Here is a 27779-nt window from a genome sequence, read left to right on the forward strand (position 1 = left end):
CACACTCGCGGGCGTGGGCACGCGCAGACGAGCACTACACCGCCTCGGACACACAAGGGAGAGCGGGAGGCTGAATACAAGAGGGAGGTGACGACAACGTTGCCTACGTCTTTTCCTTCCTCCAGCAGTCCTGTGGTGGATATTCTCGCCCTGCTGTGACCGTGGGCGTTGCACGCAGGTGTGTATGCTTGCGCGAAGGAGGTGCAACGCGTGTGTGTTGTTTCGTGTTCGTCTTCGGGTTTCCTCTGATATGTATGATGTGCGCGTATGGTGTCTATTTTGGCTAGTCTCTCGTTATGCGCGCGTGTGCTCTCTCTTCGATCGGTGGCGTGTGAGCTCAAAGCCGCGTTGCGTGTGCCGATAACAGGTCTATATGAAGAGCAGGCGAAGACGGATTTTGGGGAAGGCGGGCGTCGTCGGAGAGAGAAATCAGCGGCTCACCGACACACACGATTCGGTAAAGAGGCAAGGACACAGACACAGGAGACAGATGAACGCTCTTGCTTGATATCTGTGCGGGGAGTGCGTGCGTGCGTATCGATGGCAGTCGTTGTCTACCTTCTTCTGTTCCTGCTTCTTTTTTTGTGGCCGCGTCGTGCGTGCGTGCGCGCGTGCTTCGGCCCGTTCAGTTCGCCTTGCCCTGTATGACGTAGGTGCGACTTGTACGCGCACGTGTGTGTCGTCGACAGCGGCTGATGGAGGAGAGACACAAGCCAGGCAAAAACGGCAAAAAACGCAAAGCATAAACGGTCCGGCGAGAAACACAGTTGAACGCAACAAGAGAAACGGGCAGCGCAGCAGAGAGGCGTGTCAGCGCCCTGCACGTGTGCCTTTGAAGGTTGGTGCGGCGGATGATGGGTGCAAAGTGGGGCGGCAGCACAGCGAGCGAGAACAGCAAAAAATGAAAGGGGAGAGGAGCACAAGAAAAAATGGGGCGGGGCGGGGGGTATCTATCAATTTGCTTTTTTGACTTATTATGCGTGTATGGTGTGGGTGGAGCGTTTCTTGTTTTATGGGTATCTCTTGTCGCTGATGTGGTCTGAGGTCATGGGAAGGGGATGGGTGGGGTGGGTGGGGGCAGCGGCGCTCTCACTTACTTCTCTGAGGGTCAGCTGGCCTGTCCGGTACGTATACGTCGGTGTGCCTGGGTCTTCAGTGGGTTTCTCCAACACAAAGGCCTACGACAGCGCAGATGTACCAGCACGGAAGAACAGGCTATTATCACAAGGCCAACGAGAAGGGCGGTAAGACTCACCGTGGATGCCAAAGAAAGCAGAAACTACACACAGCCGAGATTACTTGATACGACTCCTGTGCACGTCGAGAGCGCGTGGTGCCGTGTGCCAAGGCGCAACAAGAGCAGCAAGAAAAAAGGGAGGAGAACCAAAAGGGTTGGAGGGGTGCGTGAGGGAAGGGCGCATGTTCAGCGCCGGCATCCGTCGAAGCAGCTGCAGCGAACACAACGGGTGTGCGCCGCTGCACAGTGTGGACACGAAGGGGCTGCGAGAGCCTGAGATAGGAGAGGCCGTTGGACGTTGGAGATCCTTCCCTTCGCCACGGCCGTCGCACTCGGGCTCTGTGCAAGAAAAGGAAAACAAGCAGGTGAGAGATATGAAGAAGCATTCTCTGCCGCCTCCGTTCTCCACCAAGCCAGCGGCCAGCTCTCTCACACAAGGCGTGCAGGTTCCCCGCAGCGTACACTGGGCCACTGTGCAGTTGCAATCTTTGGGGGGGGGGGGGAGGCGGGCGCTGTCGCGCTTCTCTTTTGTTCTTTCCATTATGCCGTTTGGCGTCTTCTTCGTTCTCCCTCAGAATGAAGAGGGCGGAGCGAGTGTGACAGGCAGAGCAGGAGCGTGCGGGCATCCACGCAATCCCTGCGCATCACCCACCCCAACCCTCTGTCTGTCTGTGTGTTGCCTGTGTTTCTCGCACCGCCCGCAGTGAAGCCGAGATGCATTCATTAGTTCGCTGGTTACCCGCGAAGCGAACAAGAGCTACGCACATACACATACGCCATCAACACCACCTCTGCGCTGCCGCTGCGAACAGCCAAGCGCGCGCTCTCGAGGTCGCATCTCACCAATGCCGTTATCACTCGACGCCTATCCTGCCGGGCTGCCGCTGTCGTGTGGGCTCACGTTCGCCAGCCACTGCAGCCACACAACTATGTGGGTGGGAGGGCGTGCATCTGCAGCTCACGGGCTTCGCCTCTGGGCAGCAGCGGCGGCCTCACTGCCGGCTCCCTGGGTGATGTCGGAGAACTGCTTTGCGCCCTCGTAGGTGAAACCGAAGGAGCATCCGCCGACGACGCCAACCAGCAGATTTCCGCCTAACCCCTTCCACAGCGCACGCACTCCCTCGTTCTTGAGCACATCCCTTACAATGTGCAGCAGCGGGAAGCGCACCCCTTCGATGCGCTTACCCACCTGCAAGCGCAACCGCAGCACGTAGAAGGGGTTCATGATAAGACCGATGACCATACTCGCCGCGGCGCCAACTCCAGCGTTCACGAGTACGTTGTCGGTCGCAGAGGTGCAGCAGAGCGGCAAATAGAGCTGTACAGACTGGGGCACCACGGCAGAAAGCCGCGCGCCAATCGCCGGGGCTGCGCCGTAGACGAGGCGCTTAAAGTACTCGTACACAAACCACCACGCCCCAGTGAGGGGGGCCACCACCAACGTCAGCAGCGTCCCGCGAAACAGGCAGCTGATCCCTTGCTCGCGCACCAGCGTCACGGTGGTGCGAGCGGCAGACATGTAGTTGTGCTCACTAGAGTAGGAGCTGCCAGCCACCATCTGCACCTGCGAGACCACCGCGAAGGGGTTGAAGACGGGAGTCGATCCCACGTCGGCCAGTAGACCTGCGCCGAAGCTGCGCCACTCCCGCTCCTGCAACGGCAGCTTCTCCTTCCAGTACTCGACGAGGAAGTAGTACACAAGCTCACTTAGCACGGTGCCTGAAATGGCCGCTCCTGCGCCGCGGTAGAGCCCTCGGAAGCCGTGAGACTGCCGCACCTCCCGCAGCACCTTGGCTGCCGACACACGAGTCGTGCAGCACTGCTGCCGCGCAATGACAAGGAAGATCGGCTGCCCGAGAAAGCTATAGGAGAAGGAGGTGACACCGAACGTCATCATCAGCTTCAGTGGGTCGACATCCGACCAGGAGCGCGTCACCGCAGAGGTGATGGGTGGCGGTGGCAACTCAAGCGTGTTGTGCAGGCGAGGAACTGTGCTCATCTCAAGCAGGATATCCCTCGGCGAGGGCTGCGGGGTGGAATCTGACGCATCCTCGTTTGACGAAGTCATCTAGTGTGGAGGGCGAGCGAGTGATGAGGAGGGGGGAGGGCGTAGAGTAAAAGAAGCGAGAATTAAGGGGAGAAGTCGATGCGCACTCGTTAGTAGCAGCGCGTGCCCAAGAAAGGAAAGAAGAACGGAATAACAAACAACAACTGTGTTGCACGGATGTCTCGCCCTTCTTCAGACTCACTCACGTGGCGACGCTTCACTTCACTGAACGTGGCAACAAAGACGCGTATGGTTAGGAGATGAGAAAACAGGTCTAGTGAAAGCGTGGGAGAGACAGAGGCGCTGCAACGCAACAGACACCGCTCAAGAAAACGATGAAGGCGCACCGGGTGACGCGATGCCGTCGCCTCGTTTCGCTTTCACACGTACACGAGAAGAGATTTTCGTTTGTGCGTGTGTCGGTGTCGCTACACAGTTGAATCACACAGTAAAGCGAGATACGCTGCGAGAAACGCAGCAACAACGTGTCGGCGTGATGGAAGAGATGAGGCAAACCACACACACAAACACGTAAGAAAAGTGACCGTGGCGAAAGGCGTGGCCAAACAAGACGAGGAGGTCGGGCGGCGGAGGGAGAAGAGGGGAGGGGAGGGGAGGGGGGGGGATGAGAAGAGCGCAACACGCACAATGTCAGGGGCACAACGTGGATTCCAACGTCTAAAACGTTTTTTTTCCGTCGGACCAACGACAACAACGGCAACAATATATATATATGCAGAATTATCGAGGCAGTAGTGAGGCAAACGAAGGAGAGAAGCGCGTCTCCCCGTTTCGCGTGTATGTGCACGCGTGTAAGGGATTCTCTTTCCTTCGCTCCGTTTTCTTCTGTGCGAAGGGCCTTTCCGAAACACCACCGCTCCTGCTGCTCCGTTGCGCACTCCTGCGACCTCGCTGCTCTCGCGCAAGAGCGCCCGTCGGAATCGAGGAGGGGCGAGGGGGAGGTATGGTAGCAGATATGTTCAGCTTGCCTCACACATTATACGAAAGACGCGTGATGACGAGTGGTGCGACAGCGGAGGAGCGGTCGAGCCCGCGGGACTTTGGTGCAACCGCCGCCAGAAGACTTCGTGAGCCGCGGTGGACTAGAGCAGGCGAAGGAATGGAGGAGTGCTCGTCAGTTGCGTCATTAACTCTTTCCCGCCCCCTCCTTGTTTTTCGCTTTCGGTGCGACAGGACCACACGAAAGAAAATGTTTATCTATGTGCGGGTCTGAGCCTCTGTGGCGTTGATAGGGTCCTCAGGGCTGTGATGAGTAGGACCGCGACAAACAGTGGAGATGCTAGGATTGCTTCAACGCTGGAAGGTAAGAAGGCAAAGCATGCGCTTCGAGGGACCCGGCCGAGGGAAAAGTAAAAAAAAAAAATTATGTATATATACCCCACAGTGCTGACGTCGTAGACGCTCGAGTGGACGCGCACACCCGCCGGCTGATCTACTGATGACAGGATAGGGTGTGGGTGGGCGGGGCGGAATGGCAGTGGTGATCGCAAGGAGAAAATGCAGCAAAACCAGAGGCTGAAGAAGGGACGGGCAGTGCTGTGTAGAGGCGCGCGACACCGCAGAGGCGCACCCACGCAGCACGGAAGGAGTGGCATCTATGGGAGGGGCAGAGAACGAAATCGCTTCGCGCTCGTCCTGTGCACCGCATGGCGCTGCCGGCGCCCGAGGACGACGGCGGTGCCGGCCTGCCCCCCTCCTCCTCCATTACCTGTTCTCTACATTTCGCGGTAAGAAGACGGCGCAAGCCTATGCACGCGTGCTGCTTCGTTGTAGCAGCATGAATTCCTTGTCTCGCTTGTTTCACCTTAGCCGCCTTGGGCGCTGATGAGGTGGCAGGGGTACACATATGAACGGGAAAACAGCCACGGCGAAACCGCTACACAACGATAAGGTCTGCCGTGATGCCGCTGCCGCTGCCGAAGAGCTCCCAACCAAACCGGCGATGGTAGAGTGCGACGGCACATCCTACGGAGATCAACCAGGCTAGCAAGATGAGAAGCCCTTGCACCAAGGCCGGGATGGAGCCGATGGACATGAAGCACGACATAACGCACGTCACCACCACCGCTGCCATGGCCCATCGGATGATTTCCTCCAGCGCCTCAGAGGTGGCGGTGTGTCTGCGCAACGCGAAGACAAAGAGCCCGAGGAACAAAGCCGCGGTAAGGATGTAGAAAGCCACCGATGCCAACAGCACCGTCGCCACCGCCGTCACCTTAAGCGCCCACACCAGCAGCTCGCAGAAGAGGCCGTCAAGGCGAGGCTCCAGCGCGTAGTACGGCACGTCCTTACCCCCTAGCAGCCGAAGAAAGCCGATGCCGACGTCAAGGCTGACAAACGACACGGCGATCAAGACCCAAGCAAAGATGCCGGCGAGCCATTGGGCACCGCTGCCGCACGTGTACGGAGGAGAGATGGCAGTGTCGCTCGCATGCGTTCCGTCACAGGGCAGGAGGCGGCTGACGCAGAAGAGCACTATCAGTAGTAGCGTTAGAGGAAACCAGGAGCTTAGGCGAATCCATGTCCGCACACGGTCCCCTGGCGTGCGCACGTGAAAAGGGTTGTAGCCCTTAGCAGGTAGGAAAACCACTCCCACGAGGACCCCCAACAGCCCCGCGCAAATCAAAATGCCGATGCAGAGGGCTAACAAGGGTCCGATCAAGGTACCGGGAAGGCCGAACATTGCGAAGGCGTAGAGGTTCCCCTTCGCCGTGTAGTGCGTGAAGAGGTAGAGACACAGCGGGTGCCCGACTGCGACAACGACCAACGTTTGCACCGCAAGCCATGACTGGTACGTGTTGGGAAGCAACCGCGTAACAGTCGTGGAGACGCGCTCGTAGCGATAATGGCCGACTTTGATGAACACAAAGGGAGCGATTCGTCTAAGCGCGCTGGCCATCAGCACGCAGAGCATCACAACCGCTAGCGTCGTGTTAACGACGCGCGGATGAACGTGGCTGGCGCAGATCATAATAATTACGTACACAACACAAGCGAAGACGTGCAGCGCTGACGGAGCCACAGTCTGCACGTAGCGAAAGACCGACGCTGACACAGCGGCGATCGCCGCTGTGTCAGGAGGCACGCTGTCGAACGATACCATGGCTAGCGTATACCCATGTACGCAAGCAGCGCATACTCGGCGACCACGCAAGGAAGAGGAGAGCAGAGGCGTGTTTTTCTGTGCGAAAGGCCGCGGAGAAAACGAAGAAAAGCGGGCCAGCGTAGTCCTGAGAACTTCTCAGTGTATGCCGGGGTGTGCGCGTGCAAGCCCAGCTGACGATGTGCGCTGAGCCACGATGACACGACGAGGCCGCTTTCGCATTTCGGACTCAAGGGAACAGACGAGATGGAGAACCACAACGACGGGGGAAAACGACAAGAAGGTAAGAGGCAGTCTCTGACACAACACGCACCCCCTGCGCAGGAGGCCCAGTGAAAGCGAGATCGGTGGCAGACAACCAGAAAGAGGGGAGCGTTTACACCATGTTAACCCCGCCCTCAACTATCGCCGCAAGCAGCACATGGTTTTGCAGAACGAAAAAAAGGAGGGGGGAAACGGCATGTCTGCTTCCAGAGGTGATGAAGGCCCTTTGCCATGGAACAACCCGCTCTCTCGCCATTGATCTCTTTCATTCTGAGGAGTTTACTTTTCGGCAGTGGCAACACGAAGAGGAGCTCCACTAGCCACGCCATCAGTTCACTTGCACCGGCGGCTCAGTCGTTGACTGCGACACACAACAACAAAGGCAGAGAACAAACCACGCGCACGCACAAACGTTTTCAGGATTCTTGTACCATCAACTTCGGCGTAGCGTCGTGCTAGCGGTAGAGATGACATGCCAGCGCAGGAAGACAGACTGGGTGCGCAGGAGATCGCTGATGGAGAGAGGGAAACCAAGGTAGGGCGGGTGGCTTGAGCAGTGTGAAAAGCCACCGTACGAGCGCCCCGTCACCGATCTTTTCGCCAGTGCGGTCCCCTCCCTCTCAGTCCTGCTGTGCTCTCCTCTACCGCCACACATACGTGCCTAACTTGGTGGCCTCGCGCATCAGCAGCCCCGTTTCACGCAGCCGTTTGAACGCCCTCGGGGCGCTACGCCGGTACTGAAAAGGTAGCTCCATTATGTAGTAGTGAATGTCCTTGCCCGGCACCGCCTGCACGAGTTCTACGATAGCGCTCTCTAGCTCACAAGAGTCCGTGCGAGAAACCGACGCAGGAGTGTCGGCAGGCATTTCAGGTGCCGTTGGAGCCGTCGGCGGGGTATTCCGGAGAAATGACAGGTCCTCCTCATCTGGGTTGTGGGGTCGCACCTGATGCCGCTTCGGGTTCGAAAACAGCGGATACCAGCGCGGTGCAGCATCCTTGCCGTCGGCGCGGTCAATGTCTACCTTGCCATTGCGTTTTAGGACGCCCCAGAGGAGATGGTTCAACTGCATCACATTCTCTTGGCCAAAGTAGCGATTGGCGTAGTAAGTGGTTGTCATCCCCGGATCGCTGCGGATAGTCTGCAGCAGACTGCCGGGGGTTAGTGGCCGCTCGACCCTTAGAAGCAGCACGGCGCCTCGTCTCATGGTGAAGCGAGAGGACGCACAGCTAAGAAGAGTGGGCAAGGGGCACAACACGGCAAATGTGTGCCCGCCACCTGTGGGAAGAGCAGCGCAGAAGAAAAGCAGCCGTGGTGCCTCTTCTACAAGGACATGCGGGCTGCAGCGTAGAAGAAAGACACACACACACACACACACACAACACTTCGCAGCCGCTGTGTTCTCGAGACAAGGGTGGAGGAAAATGAAGAGATCGAATAAAAAGGAAGAGAAGGGGGCGATTGTAAGAGACGTGCATCATCGAAGAGGTATGCGGACGTGCTCCCCTACAATGCAGACACAAATTCGCGGGTTTAAACCCCTGGTCCCAGAGCCCCGCTTTCCTGCAGGCTGTGTGACACCCGTACGAGAGGGAGCAGCATCACCACAGCGTCTCTTCAACTGCTTTGCGTTCCCTGACATCAGCGGTCCGCGCCCAGCGCTACGCATGGCGTCCTACATACACGCCGTGGAGGGTGCCAGCGGATCATGGCGGGAGAACACTCCCTCAAACCCGAGGAGGCCGACGCAAAGAAGAAAAGTGCACACATGCGCACTTGTACCTTTCGCTTTTTCCTTTGTTTTGCTTGGAGTGCACAGGAGTGCGTCGGTGTGCACGCATGTGGTGGGGTGGCATCTGTGCAGCTGCTGCAAGAGGTGCACAGGCACTGCACCTCCACCACACACACACACACGGCAACCCACGAAGACCCACCCCTCTCGATTCACACTAGCCACATATCACCACCCACCTCTTCCTCTGCACGCCACGGCGGCAACAGAGATACCAAGCCAACACGCAACCAACAGTGACTAGTAGTTGAGAAAACACACACACAGTAGACGGCGACGGGGTCGAAGGAGAGAAGGGGGGAGGATACCGGCCAGGCAAAAGACGCTGACTTGCTGCGCTGTCGGCAGCTGTCACACAAGAGAAGAAAAGAGCAAGGCAGGAACTACCACAGTCGCACTGCTACGGCGGAGCCTGCATATGTTAACAATGACATGGGTGGACGAGTGCAAGTGTGTATGCTGATGTGTGTGTGTGTGTGTGTGTGTGTATATGTGGAGAAAGTGAGAAAGTACCGGTGGGGCGGAGAGAAAGCGATGCATCGAGGGAGCAGGCACGAAAAAACAAACGAAACGGAGCAACTCGAGAGAGTGAAAGGGAAAGATGGAGGGAGGAAGGGAGGGAGACAAGACACCTCCACATACACCACATTCACAGCAAATGCGCAATCCATCAACGACACACATTCCCCCTATACCCGATCAGGAAAACCCGCGCGAGCCGGCATTCAAGCGCCACGGCCAAATGATTGGCACACACACGCACACGTACACACATGCACCCACCACATCATGGACGCCCCAAGATGCAGGCAAGTATGCGATGAGATTAGCCGTCGTTCCTCTACCGCTCGAAAAAACAGCACAAGACACCCGCAGACATAGACACGTGACCCGAAACATACAGAGACTTGCCCATCTAGAGGTACATGAAGGCAAACCGCATACGAAGACGTGCAGCGACAAGGGTAACAACAACAAAACTCAAATATCCAGAATGATCTATGTGTGTGGGGGTGGAGTGGGGGGGGGGCGGAGGACACGGTGATCGCTGGCACCAACGCGCTAGGAAGGAATGAACACTACTTGGTACAGACAAGGAAACGACAACATAAAAAATTAGTTGATGAACGAGGGAGCTCAAGCAGACGGCGCTGCCTGTAGTGCCTCGCTGTAAACTTTTGCAGCTGTTCTTCAGCGGCGAGCAGGGCTTGCACGCTTGATCTGCTCCGTGACCAAATCGAGTCGTGCGCGGATGGCGCTGTAGCGGTACTGCGCCTGCTCGCGGACCACCTCAGGCGGGGAGGCGCGAAACGGCAGCACCAGCACGCTGACTAGTTTGTACTCTAAGTTCTCCACAAACTCCAAGTTGGCGGTGCCATCGTCGCCGAGGAGGAGCGCCGCGATGAAGCGACCGGGCTCGCGGATGCACCGGTTGAACATCTTCAGCAGCGTCATCAGGAACTCCGAGAATTCGCACACCAGGTTCTGATCTTCGCGCAGTCGTAGAAATCCTTGGTCGTTGATGATGCAGGTGTAGTGGAAGAAGATGTCCGACTCGGTGGTCACCTCTACACGAAGACTAGCCAGGTTTCGCTCCTCGCCAGTGGTGAGTACCTTGACCTTCATTGGCTCCAGAGAACCGGCAGAAGACTGCCCGCCTCGCATGGCGCGTAGTTCGCATGGTACCTCGCGATCATACACAAGTCGCGAGCCATCGGCTAGTGATGGGTCTGCCTGCTGTATCGCTATGAAGTCTTGCTCCAGCTGCGATAGGAGGTCCGCCATGAGTACACCAGGTGGCGCAGCCGTGTGCGTGTTGGTGCTCAACCAGGGAAGCGGGGCGTGATCAGGCCTGAGAGAGGGGGAGGGAGCGAGAAATGTCGACAGGGGGCGGCGATGGCAAGCGAGAGAGAGAAAGCCGGGGTTTCACACAACGTAGTCTATGGAATCAAAAAAAAAAACATGGAAGCGCATAGCACAAGCAACTCTCCCCAGAAAGAAAAAGAAACAGCAGAGACCCACGAAACGGCGGGTGTGCGTGTAGGGGGAAGATGGGGTGGAGGGGAAGAGCAGCGAGCAAGTACCCGTGTAAGCCGCCTAAGAGTTGCTGATGGGTGTCGTGGAGAATCGGAGCGGCTCACGGTCTGGTTGCGCGCGTGTGTGTGTGTGTGTGTGTGTATAGAGAGGTGACGTCGGTGGCGGGGTGAGGTGGTGGAGCTCCAAGTCGCAAGAAGCTACTTTACGGAGTAACGACCTGAGGCACTGTGTAGTGCGCGGTGGTAGTGGTGCGTGTATGTGTGTGTGTGTGTGTGATGGGGTGGAGGCTGCAGTAGTGATGGCGGGAGTGTGGTGGCAGAGGTGGTGCCACTGGAACACGCTGCACGTGGTGCGGCGAGAGCCGAGGGGATCCTCAGAAGAGGCGGATCCGTACGTGTGGGCAGAAAGGGTGATGATGCCACGCAAGGAGAGAGACTTTGCTTTCAAAGTTATACAGCAGCCTAATCTTCCATAGTAGTGCATCGGACCATTTTTTTGTTTTGGGGTGTGTCTGCGTGTTGTGTGTTCCGTGTACGCGCAACTGTGTCTACCATCCGACGTCGTCCCAAAACGGCGGAGCCGGTCGTCAACCAACGACGCAGTACAACAGGTCTTAATGCATACAGTGTCTGGCATCCTCAGAGGTTCGTGAGGTGGTGTACGCGCGAGCGAGTCAGAAAAAGCCCTTGGCCTTCTCCCTCTGGGGAATGTGTTCGCGTGGGAGATGTTGCACACGTGGCGACGTTAAGCATTGCATGAGGCGAAGGAGTGCAACGCGCATCCGAGAGGGGAGCGTGCGCTCAAAAGCATGCCACACGAGTGCAGAAAGGCAGAAAAAACAAACCTCCCTTGGCACCAAAGCATCTTCGCCCACCGTGACGGCGCACCGACCAGTTGATCGAACAGTGGCACCGGGTGTGAGACGCGCCTCGTTATCGGGGTTCTTCTTTCGTTACAAGCGGTAGCCCTTCTGCACAGGAGGCTTCTTGTTGAAGTACACTTCCTCCGCCATCTCCCGCTGGCGCACGCAGTCCACGCAGACACCGCCGCCGTTCTTCTGCCGATGAGAGTTCCACTTGAAGGTGTAGGCGATGCCGCCGACGGCAAAGAGGAGCGTGATGGGGAGGAGATAGTTCATCTTCCTCGGCAGCGCACGCCTACGTGAACCCATGGCTACCATGCGAGGTGAGGCCGCCGCCACGTTCGACCCTTTGTTGAAGCCGGGCACATTCATTGCTGCTTGCACCTCACCACTGCTGTGAATACCTAAAGAGGGGAGGGAAAGAAAGAGGCGCGGAAATCGACGACCATCGCCAGCACAATATGCGCTTCCACTACGGTGTGTGCTTATTTGTGCGGGTGTTGCATCCAAGCCACCCGTAAGCCGCCCCCGAGATCCTTGAGCTGCTACTCGGAGCTGCGTTTCGGTGTCGCGCGCAGAGAGAGATGTCGGAGGACGTGTCCACACCCACACACACGCACACACGGATACGATCCGCTTGGTGGCGCGGCTAATGAGCGTGGACTCCTCAAATCAGGCAAGGGAGAAGACGAAAACCAACGAAGAGAGACAGCGGTCGAAGAGCAACATGGATAAATGAGGAGTACAGGGAAGTGAGGAGGGAGGAATACACACACCGTTGAGGGAAAACACCACGGATGCAACGACACAAACAACATCACGCCGCGGTGTCGTTGGGACCGTTCGAGCGTAAGCGACGTTGACACGGGAAACCGCAACACCACGCCACGCACGCACGATCCCGAAGTGCGAATCGAGATGGTGCAGGTCACGCAAATGAAAGGTGGCCGCCCCCCGCTTCCCGTTCGAGCGCCGATCCTCCACTAGCGCGGAGAAAACGCATACGCGCCTATCCTTGCACGGCGTGTTCCAGCGCGTCCACCCGCCCGCTGCAGCTTCAAAGTTGAGCCGTTGTTGTGATGGAAGGCAGAAAGGAAACAGCAAAGCATCGGAAGCAATCCGCGGCAACAGGCGAAAGACATCATGTACGCGTGCCTGTGTGTGCATAAGCTCTCAAAGCCAAAACAAAAGAGAACAGGAAAGAAAAGGCGTCCATTCTCGTACCACGGGAGCCCTCGCCCCCTCCCCGGCGCCTCTGGCACTTCGCCATCTCCTCTTGCCGTCCAGCCATGGCCCCTGGTCGTTGCATCACCGTTAGCTGCATGAAGGGGCTCATGAGCGGGGTGGAGAAGGAGTCACGCTGTGGGTGAGGTGAGTGGGTGGGGCAGTGGTGAGGAGACCCGCGCTCTCATCGAGAACACAACCCGGACGAGAATAGATCTAGCGTCGCTCTGGCACTATCGAAATCATGCCATAGAAGAGGGAGGGAGCTCACTCTCGCACCTCCCTTGCCTTTGGCGTGTATTCAAACAAAGAAAGCAAGAACCTCGCTTTACCCTTTCCTGCTTCCTTACAACGCGTACATTCGACGCGCGTACGTGTGCGTGTGCACCTGCGCGGGTGTGTGTGTGTGGGGGGGGGGGGGGGCGGAGTTGGGAGGAGCGCAGTTCACCTAACAGCGGCGGCACCGTCTACAGCTCCACACCGGTGGAGCGGAAAGCACGAGTTGGTGCTGGGCCGTGTATCTGCTGCGTGATCCCACGGGGAACGGGGATCGGATGGAGGTGCAGCCCCACCGGCGGTGCCCCTCGCGTGCACTTGTGCTCCTTCCGCTGCCCTTGCTTCCGAGCTCCGTATGCGCCATTGTCTTCTTCCTTCATCAGGAGACAGCGAAAGGACGCACGTTTGCAGGCGTACGCCCGCACCGGCGCTACGCGTTCCTGCCCTCAACAACAAAAAAAAACATCACAGGCAAGGTAACCCACGAGCAGCGTTACTATGGGAAAATCAGCCAAGGAAGGATGGAGGGGGCTCTTTTGATGGGTGTATGCATGCATGTCGTTGAGGAAGGGGGGGGGAGGCGCGGTGGGTAGGGTGAAGCGTGAGTGGGTATCAGTTGTGGCTTCACCCTCCTCAGCGACTCCGGCCTCAGTTCTCGACGAAGATCAGGCTGGGCTCGTAGTCCTCCGGCGCCTCAAAGCCAAGCAAGTTAATGAATGTGGCCGTGACATTCGCGAGACCCGCCGTTGGCAGGTCTGTGCGCATCGCCACGCGGGGGTCGAGGCCCGCGCCACCAATGAACACCGGAACCGGGGAAAGGGTGTGGGAGGTGAGAGGGAGCACATTTCCCTTCTCATCCTTCATTGGTTTGCCTTTTTTGTCGCGCTGCGCCATGTCGTCGGAGTTGCCATGGTCGGCCGTCACGATGAAGACGCCGTTGATACTGTCCACCGCGTCCTTGAGCTTCGCCAGCGACTCGTCCACCGCTTCGACGCCGGCAATGGTAGCCCTGAGGTCGCCCGTGTGGCCAACCATATCGCCGTTGGGGAAGTTGATGCGCACCACATCGTACATGCCGCTCTTCAGGGCTTCGATGGCCGCTTCAGTGATCTCGGCCGACTTCATCTTCGGCTGCTCGTTGAAGTGGACGCGGTCGCTCGGCACCTCCTTGAAGGTCTCATGCTCCTCGTCTACCTTGCCACTGCGGTTGCCGTTCCAGAAGTAAGTCACGTGGCCGAACTTCTGCGTCTCCGAGCAGGCGAAGATCTGGAGTCCAGTGCCGCACAAGTACTCCTCGCTCACGCGGGTCAGCTTCGGCGGCGGCACGAGGAAGTTGTTCGGGATTCCGAGGTCACCGTCGTACCGCATCATGCCGGCGTAGCGGACCTTCGGCACCCGCACGCGGTCGAACTTGTCGAAGTCTTCATCCTCGAAAGCGCGCGTCATCTCAATCACGCGATCGCCACGGAAGTTAACGCACAGAACGGCATCGCCGTCCTCGATGGTGCCAAGCGGCTTGCCCTGCTCATCGACTACGACGAAGGGCGGGTAGTACTGGTCCGTCACCTTGGGGTCCTCCTCGCGGAACGTTGTGATGGCCTCCTTCGCGCTGTGGAAGTGGCGAGCGTCGCCGAGCACCTGCGCCTTCCAGCCGCGCTCCACAATGCTCCAGTCGGCGTCGTAGCGGTCCATCGTCACGAACATGCGGCCACCACCGCTAGCAATCGCCGCATCGCAGCCGTCCTGGCGCACCCTCGCCAGCACCGCCTCCAGCTCCTCTGTGAAGCGGAACGAAGAGCCATCGGGCACGTCGCGGCCATCATAGAGCACGTGCACACGAATCCCCTTGGCGCCATTCTTGGCGGCGTGCTCGATGATCGAGTGAATCTGGTTGTCCCGCGAGTGCACGCCACCATCGCTTAGCAGGCCAATCAGATGCAGCGTGCTGCCTTCCTTGGTGAAGGCGCCCAGGAGGTAGCGATAGCCCTCGCCAGTGTAGATCTCACCGCTCTTAAGCGCGTCGTCGACGAGGGAGGCACCCTGGAGGGCTACGCGCCCAGCGCCGAGGGCGTTGTGGCCGACCTCGCTGTTGCCCATATCGGCGTCGGTGGGCAGGCCCACGGCGGTGCCGTGCGCTCGGACGGAGCGAAAGTGGCGGCTGTTCTGGCGCTGCGCGTCCATGAACGGGGTCGAAGCCATGTGCACCGCATCGTACTCATCTTCCGGGCCGATACCAAGTCCGTCCATCACCACAATCAGCAGTTTGCGGCGAGGGAGATCCTTGTGCGGCCTCAAGAGGAGATTCGACATGGTGATGTGATACGCAACGCGTTTACGGGCGGGGGTGAGTGAGCGGCAGCGGTTTTAGAATGGCGAGCCACCGCGCCTGCGTGCGGAGGTGGGTGTGAGTGTGGGTGTGGGCGTGGGTGCGAAACAATGAATGCGTGCACACGTACCTGGCAATGCGGTGAAGCACGGGTATAGGACGAAAGATTAGGGTGGGGTGATGATGAGTGGGTGCAAAAGCTGCTACTAAAGGGAAAGACGTGAATCGGCTACTGCTTGAGTTGCTGCAGAAACACGACCGTGGAGACGGCGGTGGTGGAGGGGAGAAGGGAGGGTAGTCGCATGCAAGGCGAGGCACGCACGTAAAGTGGAGGGCGTGGGGAGGGGCGGATGCCAAAGAGGGGGCGTGTGGCCACGGCACCCTGCTGCTCTCACACACAAGAGGGCTGCGTCATCTCGAATGTGTGCCGGGCACGGGGAGCCGCGTGGCGTCCTCTCATCGCCCCGCTTTCTATCCCTCCCTCGCCCTGAGTCTCACCGTGCAGAAGACAAGACAGCGAGAAGCACGAGAAGGCCGTACACACGACGCACAGCTCCCTCATTCCCACTACCGCGTGCCTCTGCGTCAGTGCAACTGTACACTTTGGTCGACCGCTAGCCTCTTATTCGGCAGGGAAGGAGGAGTAGTGCATGTATAGGGCGAAACGCCCTCTGGCACCCGTGGTCCCGTAGTTGCCATGTCCGTGCTTGTGCTACTTGCCTGTTAGGGCGCCTGCCTATACACACACAACCTCTAGTGACGGCTAAGAAATCTGTAAAGAAGAGATTCGTGCGTACGGTGCAAGACAAGATGCTTTCCGTCTTCTCGACGCGTCCCTGCTCTGGCACGCGACACGAGTTCCACTCCACGCCACAGCACCCTGCGCCGACTCGGCCACCCGAGCACGGTCTCTGCCTCAGCCGCAACCCCACCCACCCACCTTCCAGGTCGCCTCACGCGTCGCTCCCACTGTGCTGGTCGCCATCTGGCGCACCTCTCTCTCTCTCACACACACTGTCTGGGGGGCAGCTCAGGCTCCCATCACACACCAGTGGGCAGCGAGGCGGCCGAAGGAGGTACGTGCGAGCCACGCGGACACGCTTGCCTTCTATTCTAGGCACGGCACAGGCGTGCTCACCGCCGCAGCTCGCTCCGACGCAGCGCCATCCACGACCTCGAGGCCGACACATCGGTACCGCTGAATCGCTCCCACATCCGCCCACGTCGTGGGGTACACTTTTGAGCCTGTCACCACCGCGTGCGGCTGTGCATTCGCAGGGACGTAAAGGGGGGAGGGGGACGCGGGCTGCGGGGCTGGCCCGCAGATGAGGCACTGGACCCTGAGATGCCGCGCACCGAGGTGTCCCCCGTCATCAGGGGATAAACCAGCAAAAAAAATGCGAGTAGCAGACATCACCACTGCGGGGTGTATCTTCGCGTCCGTAAAGGGCATGACTCACTCACCGTCTCCGCCTTCATCTGGTGGAGGTGTGCGGCCGTCGTCAGACCCCGCCGCCGGCTTCTTTTCGATCGTTTTTGCCTTCAGCTCCTCGGTCATGGCGGGGGCAGCGTCGAGGATCATTTGCAGCGCAATCACTTGGTTCGTTGCCACCGCTGTGTTCATGTCACGCACGTCGGCCATGAAAACGGCATCCTGCAGGCACCACTCTCGAGGAATCAGCTGCGGCACGTGCTCGTTGTCGACAAACCCTACCTCGTAGAAGCTGTCAAGGTACCGACTCCACCCCTCGCTCGGGTAGCCCAGAAAGTCGACACAGACCAAGTACCGCTCGCTGTTCACAACACGACTGTGGCGCGGTTTTGCGACGTGGACACGCCGGTACATGCAACACGACAGGTACAAGACAGCCCGCGACAGCGGTGAAAACGTGTCGAAGAGCTTCAGCACAAAACAACCGCCTTTGCGTAGTAGTTTGAGGGCCGCGAGCCACTGCCCGTACATGATGCGAGATGAAATTGTTTCCTGGTAGTTAGTGACGGAGAAGTCGACGTTGAAGCCGCCGTCGGCGACGACGAGAAACATCGGAGCAGCCTTCGTGATGGACGCGAGACAGTCAATGTTGCTCAATTTGAAGATGTCGCCCGTGCCATCAAGGCCGTAGGTGCAGGTAAACTGCGGCGATTTGAGAAGGTGAGCGTACCAATCGAGTCCGCTCACGCCAGCGAGTGTCATGCCGTATCCGTGCAGGTGCCGCCACCCCCGCTTTCGGCCGGCTTGGAACAGCGCCTGGCTAAAGGCGCCGGGGCCGCCGCACACGTCCGCAAACGCAAAGTCGCGCGGCCGCTTCGTCGACTTGCCACGCAACAGCTTCGAGAGCTCCATCCAGACCCCGGTGGACTCCATTGACTCGAGCAGCTTGTGTCCTGCGCGGTTGGAGAAGTTCCGCTGCTCCCCGCTGGCAGCCAGCGGAAAGAGTTTATTGCGGGTAGCCGTGTACGTCTCCGCCGGGATCACGTCCAGCTGCGTCTTCACGGCCCACAACTGCTCTCGAAGAGCAGCTTGCTCGTCATCGAAGGCATCGCGCCAGTGGTGCTGCTTGAGGTGTTTGCAGCTCAGAGACGCCAGCGGTGGCAGTTCGGCGTCATTGCGGCGGCGAATGAGAAACTCCAAAGAGCGATCCTCGACTGTCTTCTTCATTGTGCACCACCACCACCCCCCCCCTGTCGCGCTGAGAGACCACAGCAAACAACAGCAGCAGATGGCCACTCTTGATCGAGAAAGCCAAGAGGGGTGGAGAGAGAGGGGGAAGGTTGACACCACACAAACATGAAGATATGGAAGCAGGGAGTAGAGACAAACAGATCCAGAGAGGGAGGGTGAGGAGGTGCGAGAGGAAAGAGAGTTGTGTTGTGCGGTGGGGTCCACGAACAAAGTCATGGTCGCACCCTCTGACACGGTATGTACATGAGGAGTGGCCACGCACTTGTGAGCAGATGCAGCGGCGTCAAGGTTGGAGAGTGCGCATGCCTGTCCGTGATTGCGCTCATCATCTACAGCCTTCGTATGCTTCCTCTATTCCTCTTTTTTGCTCCCTGTCGGCTCGCGTGTCTTCACTCGTGAAAGGCAGAGGACACAACCAAAAAGTGCGCAGGCGGCGACAGAGCCGCAATGGAATGGAAGACGCCCCATCTCGGGAAGCGAAACAGCGAAAGTTTGATGGGTTCAACGGAGTCGAACAACAAAAACAGGAAGGGTGACATGGATGGATAGGCACTCGCGTTGGGAAAATCGATAGGCCTGTGCGCGTGCAGAGCCACGAGAACTGGGGAAGGGCGTGCGCGGATGGAAAAGGACGACCGCTTGAGGGAAAATGGGGGCAGTACAGCGAGAAGAGACACAGGGGGTGCGACGGTTATCGGCCGTGGTGTTGGGGTCAAGAGGTAATACCGCGTCATATTCTCCCCCTCCCCACACATTGCCTTCTTCTTTTGTCTTTGTGTGAGCGGGTCTTCGCGATTCCCTTCGCTCCCACTTTAGTGAGCCCTTCTGGTGCGAGTCACCTCACCGTGGCATCAGGGTCCACCGCCCACTCTTTGTGAGGAGGCCAAGCGCCGGCAGCCTGCTCTCGGGTGCGGCTTCGGGCTCTCGGTGTCTGCGGAGACGGGTGGGCCGGCACCGTGCCGATGAAACATGCGTTCATCATCAGGACGGAACCAGCTCACTACGAATCGAGCTGACGATTCAAGAAATGAAGCCACTGCCCGGCTGCTTCTTTTCTGCTTTGGCTGCGTTGTGGCACTTTCCGAGCGTAAAGCGAGGCGTAGACCGTGCATTTTGCCGTAGAATTGCAGTGGGCTGAACGATGGCAAACGGTGTTTGCGGGTCCAGCTCAATGGGCATCGCCGCCGTACGACAGAGGTGGGCGCACTGCGGTTGTGTCGGCGTATCCGTTGTTAGTGGTGGGATGGGCACACGGTGAAAAACGAAGCAAATAAAAAAACGGTTTTGTCTTTTCGTTGTGTGTGTGTGTGTGTGTGGGTGGGTGTGTGGGTGAGAAGGCGCAGTCGTGCGGGCGAGCATAACAAAGAAAAGCAGATGGAAAACCTGCCAAGGCTGTGGGTGCCCATTCACTGCTGAGGACGCGCCTGCCGCTGCGTGTTCCCCTTCCTGCTTTTGTCTGGGTTTATTTTTCCGGGTCACTCAAGCGTTCCTTTTCTCCGACTATGACGTGAGCGTCTTCTGTCGTGCATAGTACTCCTCATCCGCGACAAAGGTGCCAATCACGGGGTATTTGCTGTCGAACTTTGCCGCCCACTCATCAAGGCTTTGCATGTGCTCCGGGGTGAGGTCGTCCCAGTTCACATTTGCCTCCTCGTCGCTGATCAGCATCTTGCCGAGACAGCGTGACACCTCCTTCCCAGCAAACACAGCGTACGAGTTGCCAGGACCGTAGAAGGCGGCCCCATCAGTGCAGTCATAGACCTTGCCTTTCACAGACATGTAGATTGGTGTACCGTTCTCGCCGGTAAACTGGGCCAGCTCTGCCGCAGTGAAGGATTGCATTTCCGCTGGCTCGGCTGTCTTGGTCGCCCTGTTGTCATTGTCACTCGTGGCTGCTTCCTTGGAGTCACTCCTCCGACTCCAGAAGCTCCACCAGCTCATTGAGCAACTCCTGTGTAGCAGACCCGAGGCGGTTGCGGTGCGGCAGGCAGAACGAGATGCCGTGCGGGAAGGCAAGGCAGAAATGGAGTGGGCGATAGGGATGTAGTGAGGAGGCGGCGCTCGAGTGGACAAGGAGGTGTGAGGGAGAGCCGCAGAGGAAGTCCCCCAAACGCGGCGTGGAGAACACGAAGCGCCACAGGACAACAACAACCAAACAAAAGTCGATCTCTCGCCCTCTCTGCTTGTAAGCGATGCAGTGGAAGGGGACAAGAGAGGAAAATGGCGCTGGGGGAGCAGGGAACAAGGGACACCGGCAGAGCCACCTGTGCGGGTGACTGTGCCGACGCGCACAAATCGTAGGCGAGCGACCAGAGAGCGAAACGCTCTGCCTTCTGTTGTTTTGTGCGCAGTGGATAACGCAGGTGAAGGGAGGAGGGAGGAAGACAGCGGTAGAGTGGGGAAGAGGCGGGGCGATGGCAGAGGGCGATCTAGTGCTGTGGACAGTCACCAGCAGTCATATGCAGTGGTGTTTGTGTGTGTGTGTGTGTGTGTATTAGTGTGTAGTCGTGCGCCATGCGCGGCGAAAGGGCGGAGGTGAAAGGAGGAGGTGCACATCGGTGTCAATGGAAAAATAGGGAAAGGAGCGAGAGAGAACGGCACAGTCGTGCAGCACCACCACCACTGTACGGCCGCCAATCCAGGAGCATTGAAAGTTGATAAGAGGAAAGGGTAGGATGAGGCCAGCTACTTGAGAAGCGATGCCCCGTTTTTCTCACAGTGCCCGCCGTAAGGCAGACAAGGCTGGGCCACTCCCCCACATCCTAAGTGTGGTGGTAATGGCCCCACGCATGTGCTGACGACATAGACGGAAACCATGGTCATCGCTGTGGACATGTGGGGGAGAACGGAAATGGTACATGGCACACTTGGACAAATATCATGGTGGACATACCAAGACATGAGCAGCAGCACACAAGATGGAGTGGGTTTACATGACGGCCACCACCCGATGTGCACCGACGCTTTCCCTTGCCCAATGACCACGCACATATGCACAGGGTCAATGGAATAGGAACCGGCATATACGCACGAGAGGAGCGGGGGAGGGGAGGGGAGGGGCAACAACCAAAAAAAAAAAGAAACGAGTGGCAGCAATCACCGAACACAAGAAGCGCGCGCAGTTCAGGTTTCGTGGAATACTGATAAACATCATCACCAGTACGGCTTGCTACACCGTTGCGTACCTCCTGGCCAACGTCTCCTTCAGCTGCATACCAAAGTCCAACGCCTTTTGGTTCATGAGCGCCTGCTGCTCCTCTACCCTCGCTTCCCACTGCTCGATCTCGGCCTCTCTGCGCCCCGTCAGCTCCGCTATCTTCGCGCGCAGCGCCTCATTCTCCGCCTCGGCTTCGTGCGCCGTCTTCTCCATATTCAAGCGACGCTGCTGGAGTTGGTCGAGATTCGATGTGGCATAGCTTGTGACAATCTTTACCGTCACATCCAAGTCACGGCTCGCCTGCTCCGTCAGTACCTCGGTCTCGGCGATGCGGCGTTCGAGCTCGGCGATCTCCGCGTTGAGGCGGAGGCCCTGGTCCGTACAAATAGACAGCATCTTTTCCACCGCTGCGCACTGCTGAGACAGAAGCTCGACCTTTTCCTTTCGGGCCGCAATCGCCTCCTCCGGGGAGACGTTGCTCTTGAAACCCTTGGGCGGCATCGCGCGCGAGAGAGGCTAGGGAGACAGTATGAAAAGCAACGAAAGTGAGAAAAGAAGACGTCTATGCGATGCGCTCACCGCTGACACTGAGGCGCTGCGGTAGGCAGGCGTTGTACATACACGTCTATTCCCGTTGCGCGCGATGAGGCGAGAATTGGGAAAGAGAAGATGATGATCGAGAGTGTTTGTGCATGTGCCAACAGAGTTCCGCGTAGGCGCGGCAAAAGCGAAAATGAGGGATTCGATGAGCTACCGTAAGATTATCCGTGCCACTTTGAAGACGCAAGCGTCTCGGCCCGATAATGGGTGCTTGGCACTCGATTGGACCGGGATCGGCGTGAGTATGGCGCAATGTCTGTGACTCCGCAACGATGCTAGCGTGCTCGGCTGGAGGGAGAGAAAGCACCAAAAACGGTTGCCGCGTTCTGCTCGCTCGCCCACGTACAACAGGCATGCCCACACAACAGCGCAAGCGGAGTGACAGACAAGAAGAGTTCGAGAAGAGGGTCCATGGCACGACGATCACGGAGACGCAGAAGTCGCAGTCAAACGTGCACAAGAAAGCTTATCAGCGAAAAAGCCAAGAAACAGAGAAACAGTAAAGGCGGGGAGTGGACGGAGAAGAGGTGGGAGGACGGGTGCTGTCCGGCCTTTGCTCTCTCCGAAACAAAAAAAAAGAGACGAGGAAGCGAGCCATTCGCTTCGTCGTTTCAGCGCGTCCCTGCTCTGGCATGTGACACGAGTTCCACTCCACGCCACAGCACCCTGCGCCGACTCGGCCACCCGAGCACGGTCTCTGCCTCAGCCGCAACCCCACCCACCCACCTTCCAGGTCGCCTCACGCGTCGCTCCCACTGTGCTGGTCGCCATCTGGCGCACCTCTCTCTCTCTCACACACACTGTCTGGGGGGCAGCTCAGGCTCCCATCACACACCAGTGGGCAGCGAGGCGGCCGAAGGAGGTACGTGCGAGCCACGCGGGCACGCTTGCCTTCTATTCTAGGCACGGCACAGGCGTGCTCACCGCCGCAGCTCGCTCCGACGCAGCGCCATCCACGACCTCAAGGCCGACATATAAGTCGCCACCGACGAAAGAAGGAGGCGAAGGCGAAAAGTCGGAGAAGGGCAACACTAACGCACGACACGAGAAGCGGCGATGGTGACCAAGAGACGGAGATGCAAGAGAGCAGAAAGTGCACCAAGTACATCCACACGCGCCCCATCAGAGATGATCGGGTAAAGAACCGCCTCGCTGCCTCATGCGGCTTCTGTCTTTCACCCTCTTCGTCACTTGATTACCGGTTGTGCACGATGTCGCTCACGTCCATCAGTATATCCTCGTGCTGAAGTGTGTACTTGAGATTCTCGGTGACAGAATAGCGGATGGGCGGAATGTTGCGCGTCTGCCCGCCTTCTTGGTTCGGGGTGTCCTCAATAACGCAGCCGTCGGCGCCGCCGTTGACGAAGTACTCGTCGCTGCCGAAGCAGTACTTGTGCGCGAAGGCAACAAACATCATCTCTACGCAAATCAGCAAGTCCTGCAGCGCCGCCGGCGTGTCCTCGGCCTTCCAGTACGAGAAGGTGGGCAGCAGACCTGCGGCTGATATGAACTGGATGAGCAAGCCCTGCCAAAAGGAAAGGAAGATTACCGCCTTGACGCACAAAAACTTCAGGAACACATTTCGGCCCTCTATCAAGTCCTTCAAGCCCATGTAAAAGTACAGCAACGCTGTGAAAGCCACCGTGATGGAGATGTTGTATATCAAGTACGTCCAGAACCTTCCCTTGGTAAGGTCAAACATGCTTGAGCCCATCGCGTTCTTGGCCGTGAGGATGAGAACAATAATCGTGACAAGCGGCTTCAGCAGCATAAACTGAAAGAGGCAGAGGCGGCAGTTTTGCACGAAGGTCGGGGTCACCTTGATGGGCTCCAGGTAGCAGAAAGGAAAGACCTGCCGCACCGGCGGGCGGTCCTCGATCATGAGAGTGCGGTACACCGTGTCGATGCCACCCATCAGAGCCATCATGAGCTGGAAGAAGGCGTAGATGACGTAGCTCTCGTACGTGTCGCGGATAAGGTTGAGATACTCTGCCGCACCAGGGGCGACAAGGCTGATCGAGGAGATGAGGGCGAACACGGGCACCATGAACAGAATGCGCACAATCTTCGTCTGGCACTCTGGGTCAGAGAAGCAGGTGAGGTGCTCGAGAATTTGAAAAAGCGACAGCAGCATTGCGAAGATGGCACAGTAGCCGGCGATAAAGGTCGGCACCACACTCTGATTCTTCAAGGCCATCGACAGGATAATGTAGATGAAGAGGAGCAGGCCCACCACACAGGAAAAGGTGCCGACCCAGTAGTACATCTTGCGCCGCTCCGTCTTCCATCGCTGAAGAACAGAGAGGATGCTCATGGTGGTGATGGCAGTATGCGGAATACAGACAAAGCACGAAAAGATGCGTGAGGCAATGCCAAGCAGTGCAGCTGCAGCGAAAAAAAGAGCATAAACAATGCGTCAGTACGCAGGGAAAGGAAGAAGACACGTCCACGCAACGGGTGCCCCTGCTCTCGTGATTGTGGGCGCCACCACCACCAGCAGTGTCCGGTTCAGCAAAAATGCTGCGGCTGCAGCAACTCCGACGAATACAGAGGCGATTCGAGCGCGCACACACACACCGATTCGTCGGATGGGCGGCGAGACCTGCACAACCACGAAAAAAAAAAACAGAGGAAGACTCAACAAAAATAAAAGCAAAGGGCGAAAAAAAAAAGAAAAGGAAAGGGAAGGGAGTAGGCGAAAGAAGAAAGTGGCCCTCGCGCAGTCACGGAGACAAGAGTGAGCTGTATGTGGCTCTTGTGCAGCACGTGAAGAAAAACGTGTCGGTGCCCGGTGGTGCGTAGCGCAATGACGGAAGCACAACAACCCCCCCGGAAGAAAGCAGCAGAGATAGTGATGGGAGAAATAATGTGCTCACTTCTCCCCCATGCGTTTCGTCGACAAGTGATGTAGCGCCGTAATGATGAGGAAAGGTGGGACAGAGGCAGAGAAGGAGGTACACGCTACGGGGTGTGGAAGGGACTGAAAATACACAAAATATGCGTTTTTTGCTGCTTGTTGTGTGTGTGTGTGTGTGTGTGTACTTGTCCTCGCGCCGCGTTGTAGTCGAAGTGTTCAAATACTGTCGGCATTCATGCAACGGAAGACACTCAAAGAGGCCGAGATGAAAGGACACAAGACCAGAGAAAAGGCGGTGCCGTCGCGTGAGATGTTGCATCATGAGGACGACCACACATGTGCCTAAAGGGGCGACACGCAGTACAGAATGTCACAACCATCGGCGCATGCCGGAAACGCTCCGTCGAGGAGACGTCGTGAAGGTTAACGGGAGAAGGAGCGGTAACGGAGAGCACTGCGCGAGGTCATGCGCCGCATGGATATTTTCCGTGTCCCATGAGAGTCACTGCTTGGTGAACGGAGGAAGGGAGGGGGGAAGGGCTGCAGTAAGCAGTGCTCATGATAAGACGCCTCTTTTTCGTTAGCCTGCGTGTGAGCCATAGAGTTGCAGCAGTGCGCGAATACAACATCTGGGATGTGAACTGCTCCCTTTTTCAGGGCGCCGACGTACCCGCACGCATGGCAACGCGGCAGCCAAGTAAGGAAAGAAAACAGCAGAACACACAAACCACTCCAAGTCGTCAGGCGGGGATGAGGTCAAACAGACTCAGTGAGAGCTCACGCGCCAACTGCTGGGCAGTGCTTACCGGGATCCAGCAGTGGTAGGAGCGGTGCCGCTGCGAGACGACTGGCGTGAGCAAACCCCACGCGACGAAGCCCTGCACGTACTGCAGTGCCACGTCCGCCGTTGTAAACTCGAGCGGATCGATGTGCGGCGTACACATTCTCAGCATCGCGTCGTAAAGAAAACCAAGTCGGCGTAACGTCACGACGTGGGCAGAGGCGGTGAGAACGGCGGCTTTGTGCGATTGACCTTTCGCTTCATGCAGGGGCGGCTGGCGCTCACCACTCCCTATGCGACCAAACACCTGGTGCTGCTGGCGCTTCGGCACGGCCCCACCGTAGAAGGCGGCGAAGGCGAGGAGGACCGCCGAATAGCCCAGACGCTTGAGGGCCATCACGAGAGTGTTCTGCGCGGACGCCGCGGCGCCAGATACAGCCATCGCCGATGAGGTGCCACCACCACCATCGCTCCGATACTGACTCCAGGCTGCCGCGAAGTGGCGTGCATTCAGCTTCTTAACTGCGTCGGCGGTGGTCGACGCAGATACCGCCGCCTCTCCAGACTCCCCCGGCACCGCTGATGTGGTCGCCGCCACCTCCAGCAACAGCGGCGGAAGGATCTGGTACACGCGTTGAACGAGCAGACGAACGTCGCGGCTCACAACGGAAGAGCACATCGGCTGATGCGTCGCGTAGTAGGTGAACGCATCCAGTACGACACGGTTCACTTCATCGGCACTCAGTGTCGTCATCGGGGCACCGTTCACCGTGTGTTCGGAGTCGTCCTCCTCCGACTCGAGGCCAGCTAAGAGCCGCCGCTCCTCTTCGAACTGATGATGCAGCCACTGCACAATGCTATTCGCCTCCGGTCGAGCAATGAAGTGGTATCGGAAGCAGTTAGACAGGCGCAACGGCAGCTCCGATATCAACCACAAAATAACAGTGCAACGCTGCTCGGCAGGCGCGCGCAAATAGTGTGAGAGCCACAAATTCATCTCTTCTGCGCTGTACTCCAACGCGTCGGCGTCGTCGACGACAAGGTGTAGCTCCGACTGTCCCGGGTGCGCCTCCACCCACTCGACGAGCGACGCGCTAAACTCCAACGGGGTGCACTCGTAGCTGAGGCGCCGTCGCCGGGCATGGGGAAGCAGGCGATACGTCAAGTGCCGCAGCAGTTCATGAGGCGCACTGCGCGCACTCACGTACTCCATGCAGAAGGCCGCCGCGTCGCCGTCGCCACTGTGCACGGCCTGTCGCTCACGCGCCACCAGATACTCCAGGATTAGGGTAGTCTTGCCACTGCTCGGTGGGCCGACAATGCACACATACCCGGAGCCGAAGAGCGCCGTGGCGTCCAGCTCGTCACGAAGATCCGCCATAGATGACCGTGCGCTTACAAGTGTGTGTTCGAGAGCGTAAGCGTGTAAGCTTCTCTACATCTCGATGAGTGACTGCCTTCGCAGGGTCGGAGCTCCAACAGGTTCTTTGCTGGCGTCTCAGGACACCCTCTGAGAAGCATACCCTCGCCTGCCGCCCGCTTCTGCCAATCAAGGTCCCTTTCGGTCGCTGGTGTAGCGCAGATGGCACGGCAAAGGCGCCGTCGGCTCGAATGCGCTTGTCTACGGGTGCGTGCCCGTTCCTTTTGTCGGTGTTGTGTGGTCGTTCGCGGTGTGGCCAAGCGTACACTCAGCGAGAGAGGGCAGAGGAGGGAGGCAGCGAAGGATAAAAGTGGGAGGGGGAGGGGGGCGCCTCCTGCAATGGCGCTGAGTCTGCAGCATGCGTACACGCAAAAGAGAGAAGGACGAACGCACGCCGCGTGCTGATGATGTCTGTGTGCCTCCTCCCATTGCTCTCAAGTCTCTCGACGCAGGCGCACGCATCCATGTCCGTCCGCATGGTCACATCTTCGCTTTTGAAATACAACAGCCGCAAAAAAAAAAAGGAAGAAGACGATGGCACGAGCACTTCGCATTCTACGCATCCGTGCCGCATCGTTTTATTTTCCCCTTCGCCAACTCGCCAAGCTGAAAAAAAAAGAACACATGTGAGAGAAGGACAAGACAACAGCATCACAACTACCACCACCACTTCATCCCCGAGCGCTTCGCAACATCAGAATCATGTCCTGCAGCAGTGCAGAAGAACGCCACGTGTGCACCCAAGGCGCCCCCCCCCCACACCCACACACAGACAGAAACCAACGCGCGCACGCCCTATTCGAGCTTTTGTTCTCTCCAAGACGCTCTGTTCACGCGCGTGCAAGCGACCCCCCTTCGCAGCAGAGACGCTACGGCATGTCCTTGTACGCCTGTGTGTAGTTCCATCGGTTTGTCTTGAAGTGTCGTCGCTTGCTGAAGCGATTGCGAGCGTCACAGGCGGCCTGGTGCGAGGGGTGGAAGCGCTTGTCGCGCATGAACCGATGACGGAACTTGTGACCGCAGAACCAATGCGCAACAAAGCTCACGCTCGTCGGACGGAAGATCATCATGCTGGGCAGCGTGGGCCGAAACAT

General features: G+C 58.1%; 10 protein-coding genes across 10 annotated transcripts; all 10 read right to left on the reverse strand.

Moving 5' to 3' along the window:
• Nucleotides 1–2195: 2195 nt before the first annotated feature.
• On the reverse strand, nucleotides 2196–3305 carry LMJF_36_6610 (conserved hypothetical protein; the record flags this gene model as incomplete). The annotated part of the gene is made up of 1 exon (XM_001687202.1): nucleotides 2196–3305. The coding sequence occupies one exon, from the start codon at nucleotides 3303–3305 to the stop codon at nucleotides 2196–2198; it is 1110 nt and encodes a 369-aa protein (XP_001687254.1).
• A 1876-nt stretch (nucleotides 3306–5181) lies between these two features.
• LMJF_36_6620 (conserved hypothetical protein) lies at nucleotides 5182–6408 on the reverse strand (the record flags this gene model as incomplete). The annotated part of the gene is made up of 1 exon (XM_001687203.1): nucleotides 5182–6408. One exon carries the CDS (start codon nucleotides 6406–6408, stop codon nucleotides 5182–5184), a length of 1227 nt encoding a protein of 408 aa, XP_001687255.1.
• A 905-nt stretch (nucleotides 6409–7313) lies between these two features.
• Nucleotides 7314–7877, reverse strand: LMJF_36_6630 (conserved hypothetical protein; the record flags this gene model as incomplete). Its single annotated transcript, XM_001687204.1, has 1 exon — nucleotides 7314–7877. One exon carries the CDS (start codon nucleotides 7875–7877, stop codon nucleotides 7314–7316), a length of 564 nt encoding a protein of 187 aa, XP_001687256.1.
• A 1776-nt stretch (nucleotides 7878–9653) lies between these two features.
• On the reverse strand, nucleotides 9654–10247 carry LMJF_36_6640 (conserved hypothetical protein; the record flags this gene model as incomplete). The annotated part of the gene is made up of 1 exon (XM_001687205.1): nucleotides 9654–10247. The coding sequence occupies one exon, from the start codon at nucleotides 10245–10247 to the stop codon at nucleotides 9654–9656; it is 594 nt and encodes a 197-aa protein (XP_001687257.1).
• A 3262-nt stretch (nucleotides 10248–13509) lies between these two features.
• PGAM (2,3-bisphosphoglycerate-independent phosphoglycerate mutase) lies at nucleotides 13510–15171 on the reverse strand (the record flags this gene model as incomplete). Its single annotated transcript, XM_001687206.1, has 1 exon — nucleotides 13510–15171. One exon carries the CDS (start codon nucleotides 15169–15171, stop codon nucleotides 13510–13512), a length of 1662 nt encoding a protein of 553 aa, XP_001687258.1.
• Nucleotides 15172–16643: 1472 nt separating this feature from the next.
• Nucleotides 16644–17846, reverse strand: LMJF_36_6660 (putative methyltransferase; the record flags this gene model as incomplete). Its single annotated transcript, XM_001687207.1, has 1 exon — nucleotides 16644–17846. The coding sequence occupies one exon, from the start codon at nucleotides 17844–17846 to the stop codon at nucleotides 16644–16646; it is 1203 nt and encodes a 400-aa protein (XP_001687259.1).
• A 1524-nt stretch (nucleotides 17847–19370) lies between these two features.
• LMJF_36_6670 (conserved hypothetical protein) lies at nucleotides 19371–19811 on the reverse strand (the record flags this gene model as incomplete). Its single annotated transcript, XM_001687208.1, has 1 exon — nucleotides 19371–19811. The coding sequence occupies one exon, from the start codon at nucleotides 19809–19811 to the stop codon at nucleotides 19371–19373; it is 441 nt and encodes a 146-aa protein (XP_001687260.1).
• A 1228-nt stretch (nucleotides 19812–21039) lies between these two features.
• LMJF_36_6680 (conserved hypothetical protein) lies at nucleotides 21040–21528 on the reverse strand (the record flags this gene model as incomplete). The annotated part of the gene is made up of 1 exon (XM_001687209.1): nucleotides 21040–21528. The coding sequence occupies one exon, from the start codon at nucleotides 21526–21528 to the stop codon at nucleotides 21040–21042; it is 489 nt and encodes a 162-aa protein (XP_001687261.1).
• Nucleotides 21529–22822: 1294 nt separating this feature from the next.
• Nucleotides 22823–23941, reverse strand: LMJF_36_6690 (conserved hypothetical protein; the record flags this gene model as incomplete). Its single annotated transcript, XM_001687210.1, has 1 exon — nucleotides 22823–23941. The coding sequence occupies one exon, from the start codon at nucleotides 23939–23941 to the stop codon at nucleotides 22823–22825; it is 1119 nt and encodes a 372-aa protein (XP_001687262.1).
• Nucleotides 23942–25224: 1283 nt separating this feature from the next.
• On the reverse strand, nucleotides 25225–26646 carry LMJF_36_6700 (conserved hypothetical protein; the record flags this gene model as incomplete). Its single annotated transcript, XM_001687211.1, has 1 exon — nucleotides 25225–26646. The coding sequence occupies one exon, from the start codon at nucleotides 26644–26646 to the stop codon at nucleotides 25225–25227; it is 1422 nt and encodes a 473-aa protein (XP_001687263.1).
• Nucleotides 26647–27779: the final 1133 nt, after the last annotated feature.

Source organism: Leishmania major, chromosome 36, assembly GCF_000002725.2.
Source record: "Leishmania major strain Friedlin complete genome, chromosome 36".
Lineage (NCBI taxonomy): Eukaryota > Euglenozoa > Kinetoplastea > Trypanosomatida > Trypanosomatidae > Leishmania > Leishmania major.